Source organism: Choristoneura fumiferana, chromosome 17 (assembly GCF_025370935.1).
Source record: "Choristoneura fumiferana chromosome 17, NRCan_CFum_1, whole genome shotgun sequence".
Lineage (NCBI taxonomy): Eukaryota > Metazoa > Arthropoda > Insecta > Lepidoptera > Tortricidae > Choristoneura > Choristoneura fumiferana.
Genome location: NC_133488.1, coordinates 6,088,288 through 6,100,057, shown reverse-complemented (window position 1 = coordinate 6,100,057; position 11,770 = coordinate 6,088,288). Strand labels below are relative to the sequence as shown.

The 11,770-nt window shown below is 39.9% G+C and overlaps 1 protein-coding gene across 1 annotated transcript; it reads left to right on the top strand.

Moving 5' to 3' along the window:
* Positions 1-219: 219 nt before the first annotated feature.
* LOC141436989 (uncharacterized) lies at positions 220-4,663 on the top strand. The gene is made up of 4 exons (XM_074100147.1): positions 220-991; positions 1,319-1,476; positions 2,168-2,234; positions 4,248-4,663. Exons 1-4 carry the CDS (start codon positions 959-961, stop codon positions 4,638-4,640), a joined length of 651 nt encoding a protein of 216 aa, XP_073956248.1. The 5' UTR covers positions 220-958; the 3' UTR covers positions 4,641-4,663.
* The last annotated feature ends 7,107 nt before the right edge of the window (positions 4,664-11,770 follow it).

The window sequence follows — 11,770 nt, the reverse complement described above, 5'->3', positions numbered from 1 at the left end:
TCAATTCATGCAATGTATAGTCGCAGTAGATATTTATTTATACACAAAGTTATAGGTACACAAAGTTACAAAATACAAAAACAATACAACATGCTAAATGTTATTTTGATTGTGATCGCGACTGTCAGAAACGTTAGACAATACGGCCTAATTTGTTTCCACGCAAAAACAAAACGTAACGTCTACCGCTTCTCGTCTGTGTCAATGTCAGTGTATTGGGGACCAGTAATGCTCGACCCTATACTGCTCAGCCATCACTGTACGACCTGATAATACGAACTCATTTTGGATTAGAATTATCAAGTCGTACAATATTAGGTCGTGCATTATTAGGGGGTCCAAATTTTTGCTCGGCCTGTTAATACTCGACCTGTTATTGTACGTCGTTATAATCGGAATCCAATCGAATCGAATGACCATAGATTTGTGTTAGGTCCAATTGTGACCACAATGCGCGAGCCGAGCGAGCGTAGCGAGCGTGCCGCGGCAGCGGCCGGTGAAGCGCCAGGACCAAATTAAGTTATTTTCTACTAAATTTATTAATATTCGGTGTACACGAAAAACTTGATCAATCGTGCGAATCGATTTCTTGCTGTCAAAAGTGTGCTCCGATTATTAGGTCGTACAAAATCAGGTTGTCCAATAGCACCTTGAACATTATCGGTACAGGGTGATAAAGCTCGACCCGTGTTCCAAGTGACATGTGATTGAATTATCAGGTCGTACAAAATCGGTCGAGCATTGTCCAGGTCGTACAATAACTACACCCAGTGCATTGTCAAAGTCAAAATCAAATCAAGTCAATCAAACGTTTGTTTATAATTCGACTTGTCTATTTTCTCCTTTCGACGTTTTTCCATTCGTTTAGTTAGTTTTAAATTAGTAACGTTCTAAAATAATGTTTTAAATCTACTGAGAATGAAGTAAAGCAGATAAAATAATACAAAAGTACCGCACAATGACTGCTTTTGAAAATCTTTCAACATCACAGGTAAGCCTGCTTCAATTGTTTTTGTCATTGTACACCTAATAATAAGCACGCTTTGAAGCTTTTATTATCATCTCTGCATGTTTACTAAGATGGAATGGGTTCAAATATAAACACAATAAAATAGTAAACAAATCAGCTGCAATATTGTGCGAATCACATGTGACTTTAACATAGCGACATCTGTGGATGAATTGTTGAACTACGGCAACTATCCTTATTGTTGTTGGGTTCAACATTTAGCGATGTATCACAATCTTACTAGATGGCGCTGATTTATGTGTACACAAAATTATTTTTATTTTATTTCTGGAAATTTCACTGTTGTAGAAACTGCGTGCATCACTACACAAAGATGTCCGAGCCATTTGCACAGAATCCCTACATTTGTTAGGCATGACGATGACCAAGCCAGCCATGGATATAGTGGCAGAACTTATATACAGGAAACTCTCCGTATATGCAACAGACTTGGAAGCTTTTTCAAAGTAAATACCTACAAATTTTATTGTATCTTCACTAAAATCAGTTTGGTAGAACGGTTTGCGTGGTTGCTGTAGCTAGGGTTGCCATCTGTTCGGGTTGCCTGGATTTTTCATTGTGTGGAGGGTGCCCAGGAAGCGTCCAGGGGGGGGGTCACACAGAATTAGGCTTATGTGTGACCACAATCACGCCTGATGGTAAGTGAACATGTGGACGAAGATGAAGCATGCTTGCCAAATAAATGCCAATTCACCCTAGATTTGAAGATGGCCAGACGGGCGAATGGGGATTTAGTTGTAGTCCACATTTATCACCATTCCTATCTGTCATATGGCATAGCATGAGAAAATGATTATGAGCACCTGTGCATTAGACAACACTTCAGAAATATGTTCCACATACTCTTACTCCTGCATAAGTTTCAAGTTGATGTCATTGACCATTGAAGAGTTCCGTCCTGTGGAGACAGACCTGGCCACCGGTTTTGTATTGTCACAAATGCCAAATTTCAGCTCAATTGGATTCCAAGAAGTAGTCAGATTTGCAAATTATGAAACCATAACATGCGAACATATACCACGGAAAAATGCGAAATTCCTACAGAATGAAGACAATCAAATTTGTGCAGCAGCCAGTATTATAATTAAAGCGTCAAAAGTTTCGTTGATTGTTACCTAGGTATTGTTTATTTTTTAGGCACGCCAAACGAAACACAATCAACTCCGAAGACGTGAAGCTTCTTGTTCGCAGAAATCCGTCTTTGGTATGTACCTAACTATGTTATACCTCATTATCATCATGTCAGCCGTAAAACGTCCACTGTTGGACATAGGCCTCCCCCATAGACCTCCAGCCAGTTGCCTCGGTTGGTAGCGGCTTGCGTTCACCGTGAACCCGCGCCTTTAACCAGGTCATCCGTCCATCTCGTTGAGTGGACGTCCTACTCTGCGCTTGCCGATCCGCGGTCTCCACTCGAGAACTTTTCGGCCCCAACGGCCATTCTGTTCTCCGTGCTATATGGCCTGCCCTTTGCAACTTCGCTTGACTCGCGTATTTCAGTGACCCATGTTCTTCTACGTATCTCCTCATTTCTGATTCGATCCCGTAGAGAAACACCAAGCATAGCTCTCTCTATAGCTAGCTGACCAACTCTGAGCCTATTTATAAGGCATATAGTGAAGCACCACGTCTTGGATCCATATGTTGTACCTACTTAAGGCAAGGGGAAATCAAATCACCACATCGTTTTCTCAAAAAAGTTATCATGAAGGTTCACTATTAATCCTCAGCCGGCGACCACGAACACTATGCCAAGAGCAAGAGTGTAGCGACTTAGAAGAACTACAAAAAAGAAAAAAAGACAAAAAGAGACTCCAAAAAACCAATCATAATTTGATTGCTTAGTAGCGACATCTCTTGTCTAGTTCCGAAAGAGTGTGACGTCTCTCGATGAGAGCGGAACATAGAGGTCGCTAGTGCTGCTGCTTAAGTAGCGTAGTACATAAAAAAGCGACCCGGGATATGTATGCATAGGAAAAATTCGTGTAGATTCCTGTCCAGCGGCGGTGTAGGGGTTATAGCACGCAGCACGGATTGCTGAGGTCCTGGGTTCGATTCCCAGCGCTGGTCTCTTTTTCTGGTTTTTCTGTACATCCATGTCTCAGTTTCTCATTCGTTTATTCTGAGAGGAGGCCTGTGCCCAGCAGTGGGACGTATATAGGCTGCGATGATGTCTCAGTTTGTATTTTCGATATGGTTTCACGGGATACCCGTAAAAGTAACAAATTTGGAGTTGAAATAAAAAATACAAAAAGACTCCGAAAAACCAATCATAAGAAGAACTCCCTAGACACCTACACTACGAGTATATCTGGCTCATTCGAATATATTGGTGCTAAAGGCTACTCGAAACGGCATAACAATCATAACATCTACATATCCCTTTTTACCGTAGCATTCAAATATTAACAGTTTTCGTCGCCAGGTAGATTGGCTCCGAGTTATTTTAAAACCCAATTTTAATGTAAACTCAATTGTGCATGGTAAAATATGATGAATATCATTTATTTATCTCCTGTTTTATATTAAAGCGACACCGCATTGATTTAGCTTTAGTTTTGATTGCGATATGCTGTTATTATTTTATGAATGTTGTATTTATTTTAATAGGCATGCTATTAACCCTAGCCCTACCAATATTATTTTGGTTAAAGCCGCGGGTTCAAGGTGGACGCAGGACGCCTCCAACCGAAGCAACTGGAGGTCCATGGGGAAGGCCTATCTCCAACAGTGAATGACTGGACGTCCTACGGCTGATATGGTGATCATGATGACTATTACGTGCAAAAAAAATTTTGCGCGCGTTGGTGCTTATGTTTGTTTCTCCTTCACGCTAAAATGGGTGGACGGATTTGAATGAAATTCAGTATGTAGATAGCTTGCGCGTCTGGTATAATACATGACATACTTTTCATCCCGACATTTGCACGGGATCTGGATAAAATCTCAAAATTTAAATCGCTAGGAGCTTAGAGATGTGAGATTTTCCGCGGGTGTTTTTAACCCCCGACGCAAAAGAGGGATGCTATAAGTTTGGCACTAACGTCAGTCTGTATGTGCCATCATAGTTATCAAACAGATTTGTAATATTTCAACAGGTGATTGGGTTAGTTCGACATTGTACGAGTACATCTGTCTGTCTTGTAATCTGTACATCTCATGTACCCATTTAAATTACTTGCACAATGTCCTCAAGTAAAATATTTCTCTTCTACAGAAAACACGTCTAAATACGATACAGGCTTCGAATCCTGGAGCAAAAGACAAACGTCGAAAAACCGTTGCTACAACCAATTCAACAAGCAAATTTATTACTACGCCGATATCCAAGCCAAAAGAAACGCTCAGGCCAAATACTGAAGGAAAACATAATGATGGAGGCGAAAGTCACGTAAAGGACTTAGGTGAAGGCAGGACGGACTTAGGCGGAAGCGGGAATGATTTAGGTGAAAGCAGTACGGTCCTAGGCGAAACCAGAATGGATTTAGGTGAAACCAGGAAGGATTTAGATGAAGGCAGTTCTAAAGTCGGTGACTATTTCGAGAGTAGAATTACAGATGAAGTTCAAGACATGTCTGTGGAGGATACTATTGATCTAACTTTTGATTGAAATAAAATAGCCTTTTCTACTGAGTTTTTGATTTTATCTAGTAAATAGGTAGGTCAGAACTGACTGCCAACCTTTGCTAGTCGGAGAGGCAGGCAGAGAAGAAGAAGAAGAAATATAGGTACCAAGTTGTTGCAGTTACGAGAAATTGTGGTAGAGAGGTAAGTACCCATTCGATTATTAGTGTGACCGTTGCATGTTGCATGACCTGTAATGTATTAGAGAGCGAATTAGAAAGTCTTTTGTTTTACACAGAGGAAAAAACCATCGTTTTACCTTACAATAAAATGCATTTTAGGCTGGTACCTTATCCAAAGATTTGATTGTGAGAATGATGATTGTTATGATGATAAAATATAGTGGTTCTATATTGGCTTATGTTCCCGCTCATTTTGGTTCCTTTTCTGGTCAGTAGAGACGCTCCTCGGGTGCCACTGGGTCTGTGGTCTAGTTATTGGTGTCTTGTTAGTGTACATAGACGGTTGTGAAAATACTTACCGACCTTACTTATCGTGCAATTTTCATTAATTGTGAGGCTCTAAATCCAACGAGTTTGTAGTGTTCAATCGAGCGCCGCAATGTAATGCAACGTGCATGTTTTTCTTGCAGTTCAATCAAGCTACCTTTGTTTACCACATATTAATTTATACTTACCACATTACAAAAAACAATCTTGCTTTCTTAAATACCTGTTAATTAAGCTCCAAACGACACTAAAGCCTAAAATACATTATATAACCAATTAAAAAGTAGATGGAAATATATATCCGAACAGATATGCATTAAAATGAGCAAAACAACCGCGCGGTGTCCGCGGGCCGTCGCCAAAAAACTCGTTATAACGAAACACAATTGCTGGGGCGCAGGGAAAACTGCGGAGTTGCCTTTTAAAGTTATATCGTCAAGTGACTGGTTTTTCATGCTTTTTAAGGTTCCGTACCCAAAGTGTGAAAACGAGACCCTATTATTAAGACTCCACTGTCCGTCTGTCTGTCTATGTGTCGTCAGGCTGTATCTCATGAAACGTGATATATAGACAGTTGAAATTTTCACAGACGATGTATTTCTGTTGCTGCTATAACAACAAATACTAAAAATAGAATAAAATAGATGTTTAAGTGGGGCTCTCATACAGCAAACCTGATTTTTTGCCGTTTTTTGCTAATGTCTAATGTTGTATAAATAATGGTACGGAACCGACTCGCACGTGGCCGCCTTTTTAGGGTTCCTTAGTCAACTAGGAACCCTTGTAATTTCGCCATTTCTGTCCGCCTGTCTGTCCGCGGCTAAGCTCGGCGACCGTTAGTACTGGAAAGCTGTATTTAGCATGAATATAAATATCAGTCACGCCGATAAAGTGGTAAAATAAAAAAAAAGTTAGGGTACCTCCTAAAGTGGGGATGATTTTTTTCACTTCCACCCTATGTTGTGGGGTATTTATTTATTTAGGTTTGCCAACAGGTAACATACCGTAAAACATAGGTATACAAACATAGGTATAACAATCGTAGGTATCGTTGGATAGGTAATTGAAAATGAATAAGGGTTCGCAAAACCATTTTTTTTGATAAAGTGAATATTTTCGGAGATATTCACTGTGAAAAAAAAATGTGTCCCCCCTTTTAACTTTCGAACCGCACGTCTAAAAAATATGAAAAAAATCACGAAAGTTAAGCTTAATGAAAACTTTGTAGGAAAAATATTTCTAAACTAAGATTGTAATTTAACCGCCACTTCATGCATTTTTTCTTGAAGTACCTATTAGGCTATTAGAGCACGCTAAAAGTATCTTAATTACCTCTGAAAAACCATCAACATACATACTAGTTCTAGTCTGCAAATTGTTAGGTACCCCATTCGCCGATAGATGGCGCTGTACCCCTGCCGTTGAAATTCTACTTCGCGCTGGAATTAAGATCCTCAGCAGTGTTCAGTAGCTATGGATGGAACGTTTACTTTAGATTTGGCAATTGGAACCAGCTTCCTGGGGCAGTGTTTCCGGAGCGGTACAACTTAGGGATCTTTAAAAAACAAGCCCATCAGCCTCTCAACGCAACTGTGATACCCCTCGTGTTGGCTGGTGTCCATGGGCGTCGGTGATTGCTTCCCATCAGGTGAATCTCATCCTCGTTTGCCCCTTTTATATATACATAAAAAAAAACTAACTCGTTTCAGCAGTGGTGTATGCGTGAAGCGGTAACAGACAGACAGACTAAGGTAGTTTCGCATGTCTGACAGGTTGGATACAGCTACGGACCTATTGGACCTCCACAATGTAGGTAAAGCCTGTATCAATCAAAGTTTAAAACATTTCATACAAACAAACTAAAAAAAAAAGAAGGAAATTAAACATTGTAATAAAGGACACTCCACTCCACCCTTAGCCTCAGTAGTTAATTACTTCTATAAACGACAGTTAGAGGATAATGAGATTTTTGCAATTCAACAGTAGCACATTACAGGGCGCCGTTTGTCACCCCACTGCCCCCTGCGGTCACAGGGGGGTGTTATTAGCAGCCCACCAGCATTTTCATGTTAGCCTTCACAGGTATGGTTTGTTTATACAGATGTATACAAGGTGTTAATTAATAAACAGAAAACCTTAGATAGGTACCTCAACTCAAAAAGTATTCGTGTGTTTTGTTAAGTCGTAGTTCAAAACTACGCATAATTTCCAAGTTTAGTGTCAATACCCCTGACTTTGTCACTTCAAAGTTCAAAGTCTCAAAAACGGCTGAACAGATTTTGATGAAACATGTCTAAGAACCATCGCTAGAAAACCTGATTTCAAATAAAAAAACCGCATTCAAATCGGTCCACCTGTTTAAGAGCTGCGGTGCCACAGACAGACACACAGGCAGAGAGACAGATCAACAGACACACATAGCGGTCAAACTTATAACACCCCTCTTTTTGCGTCGAGGGTTAATTAAAATTCCTGTTTACTTACATACCTCTAAATGTGTGCGGAACCCTCGGTGCGCGCGTCCGACGCGCATTTGCCCGGTTTTTGTCATTTGGATATGTTTGGTAGGTAGGTACTTCGGCTAGCTGCTTCCCTACTAAAAGATTACCTAGTAAATAATGTTATTCCCATTTATATCAACTTTATCGGAATTCTGTAGTTTGGACACTGCTACGCCTTCCAGTTGTTTTTCGGTGAACTTAAAGAATTTCTTTGCTCACCCGCGATCTTAAATTAATTCATTGATATGGACCTCCGCAAAGTAACGCTTGATTCAATAAATAGTTTTTTCGGTGTTCTGCATTATGAACATTAGGTATTATTACTTAGACCTAACAGAACACCCGTAATTTCGGGCACGTATTTGAATATCGAAATTTAAAATATCTAAAGTTAAAACGTCGACGGTCAAAACATCGAAAATCAAAATATCAAATGATCTAAATATATCTACTATCATTATATCGACGTCTGGAATTCCTAAAACCGAAATATCGAACGGCTAAAATATCGAAAGCTCAAAATATCTACAACCGAAAGATCGATATTATGTTAATATCGAGGCACAAAATATCAACCGTCAAAAAAACAAATATTAAAATATCGAAAATTGAAATAGCGAAGTATATTTATTTATTTTAATATCAAGAAAAATGCATAGAACTCTATTCTGGCCACGGTTTAACCTTACCGCTCCTCCTCGCTGCGCTCGTCGTCGCACCTAATTTTTAGATTAGATTACTTAGTACTTACCTAGAATTTAAAACTGAAGTCTGATTAATTCGCGGGAGCGACCGGCGAGTGCCAAAGTTAAATTTCGTATCAGTAATCGAGTATTGTACCCTTCGGTATTATAGACATTCGATATTTAGAATTTCGACCTCAGAATCGTTCGACATTCTGATTTTCGATATTTTGACCGTCGACGTTTTAACCTTAGATATTTTAAATTTCGATATTCAAATACGTGCCCGTAATTTTGCCCGTTGGCCAACGAAGTTTGGACATTTTGCTGCATAGACGATTGTGTGCTGAGTGCATAAAATATCTATAATGCTACCTTACCTAAAAATATGTAACTAGAAGTGATAGCTAATTAGAAATCTAGCTTTTACCATGGTTAATACTGGCAAATGCAGATCGGAATGCATTATGCATCGCGCGAATATCAGTACACGGCTGCGTGGGACGAAGCGCCTTTACCCGACTTGTACACTTATCAGTTCGGTTCATTATGAGCTTAGCGCATATTTTGGATTTATTTATTTCGGAGTAAAATAAGTTTTTGGTTAAAACGTCGTTTTAACCATACCTACATGCATTTTTTGTCGAATTTTCTTGTATTCTTATCATCTAACTTTCATATGTACCTATATATACCTGTGTAAAAAATATTCACCCTTTTTTGGGTTTTATATATTCGCTGCCCTAAAGCGACGAAATACGACATCAGGGGGCTACTACGAAATTCGAAAATCGAAGTTCGTATCGTACCGTCCCTCTCACACTCGTATTAAATAGTATAAGCGTCAGCGGGACGGCAACATACGAAGTTCGAATTTTGCACTTCGCAGTATACGTAGTAGCTTAGACTTTGTTAATAGGGCCAGGCCAGGCAGGGCTACTACGAAACTCGAAACTCGAAGTTCGTATCGTACCGTCCCTCTCGCTCTCGTATTAAATAATATAAGTGTCAGAGGGACCGCACGATACGAACTTCGAGTTTCGAGTTTCGTAGTAGCCCTGCAGAAGTCGAAACGTGGTCGAAACATAGGAACACCAGCAGGCGCTTGGCTGGCAATTGAACCTAAAATTAGACTAGAATAGACAAAGGACAAATTATTTAGGGATAAAAATCCCTAAAGGGATAAATTAAAATACCTGAATTACTTTTATTTGTTACTTTTTTTTACATAATTTGAATTTTACAGGGCATTGGTTTTACTGTAGGTAATAGAAAGATAGGGTAATATATTCGTCGCTCTATATCTTGACTTTGACTTTGACTTAGAATGGCGTATATTTTGAGTTGAGATGCTCTTGATCTAGGAGTGCGATATACCTAACTACATAATGTACACTCGAATCAACTGAATCGTGAGTAGCTACCTATTGTGACCTACTGTGGAACCTTTAATAGAAAAAGTCAGAATGACGTCGCATTGCTCGACAAGGGAATTTATTATGACACTTACTGTGAGAACGTTCTACGGTAGGTCAGGAATCAAATAGTTCGACGGTAGTGTAGGTACCATCTGCCAAATATGTGGTCTTCCACCTGTCAAGGGCAGACCTCTGGAGGGGAGGTTTGACCTTAAAGGAGGCCTAGTAGGTTACTCTTTGAGTAAAACAATAAGACGTTTTAACAATTTTTTTATTAAAAATTGATCACAAAAAATAACGGGCCTAGTATGACAAAATTAAAAGTAAAAGTATTACGAGAATCTCAGGTAGTAGTTCAAGCGATTTTATTGAGAAGTCGGTTCTGATAATTCGGTCTCCCTGGCCTACACTTCCCTGGAGTCGGAGAGAAGAACCCGGAGCGAAGAGGGCTGGCCACAGCAGGGGGGCCTGGTCCAGCTGAGTGGTCGTCGGTGCCGAGGTGAAAAGAGGCCTTAGGGCGGCAAGACGAGTAGCAGTAGTTGATAATCTTTTGCATGTCACAAAACAATAATGCCAATAGGGTGTGTGTCAACTTGAAAGTTCGACTTTAGCGACATATTCATTTTTTTTATTATTTGACTGGATGGAAAACGAGCAAGTGGGTCTCCTGATGGAAAGAGATCACCACCGCCCATTTGATAGGAACTTGTTTAAAAATTGATAGACCACTTATTTGGCTGATGGTACATGGATTTTTCGACCCTCCCTATCTTTCTCCGATCTGTTGTTGTTACGTTTTCTCATATTATACGTCAACTAAAGAACAAAACGTATTCCCATTAGTTAACATTCCTAGCGCAATCCAATGCTTCTAAAACTAAACGAACAAAAAACCTTTCGTGACTTATTCATATCCAAGTATCCAAGCAAACAAGCCCTAGATGTCAATTCAAGCAAATCTGTCACTTATTGCAGCAGGGAGAACCGCTTTCGCTGCATTAACATTTTATTAGCATTTCCCGTGCGTCATTAGGGTTGAAATTTGAATATCTTTGGATCGGAAATGCACAAATTAAGCGAGTGATCTGTTCCTGTAATGAGCAGTGTAATGATGAACAAAACGAACGCTGCGCCCGCGCCGGCTGCTGAGGAAACAGACTTTTTAATATAGGTACCTACGTTAATGATGTTAAAAAAGAAATAAGTAAAGTCGCCACAAAAATATTGCCTTCCTGCAATATTTTTTTATTACAAAACTGAGTCATCATCATCATTATCCTAGCCTTTATACGTGCCACTATTGGGCAAAGACCTCCTCTCAGAGTGAGAAGGCTTGCACCGTACCTACTTCCCACGCGGGCACTGTGCGGATTGGGAACTTCACACAAACACACACACCATTGAATTGCTTCGCAGGTCTGTGCAGATTTCCTCGCAATATTTTCTTTCACCGTAAAGCTCGTGGTAAATTTCAAAGGTAATTTCCCACATGAAACTCGAAAATGTCAAGGCTAGCCTAGCACGTGAGGCCGGACTTAAACCCACGATCCTCGCAAAACCTATTCACGAAAAATTGAAATGAGCAAATCTCAAATTATAATTTAAATCAATCAATTAGGTCTAGTTGAATTGAAATTCCGGGATTTCGCAAAAATTATCTTAAGATTTCCCCAAAAATTACATCGTGGATTTCATGAACGTTGCACAGAAAACTCTCGTCTAATTCTGCAGGGCAGCTTAAAAGCCTTCTCTGGGAATGAGAGAGCTTGAGCAGTTTCTACGCGAGCCGTGCAGATTGAAAATTTCATTCACACCTTTGAATTGTTTCGCCGATATACACGTCACCTCCCAATTGATATTGTCTTTCACCGAACTTTCGTGACCATTTGTCTTTTATTTTATTCGACTGGATGGAAACCGAGCAAGTGGGTCTCCTGATGGTAAGACATCACCACCGCCCATAAACATTTGCAACACCAGGGTATTGCAGATGCGTTGCCAACCTAGAGGCCTAAGAGGATACCTCAAGTGCCAGTAATTTCACCGGCTGTCTTACTCTCCACGC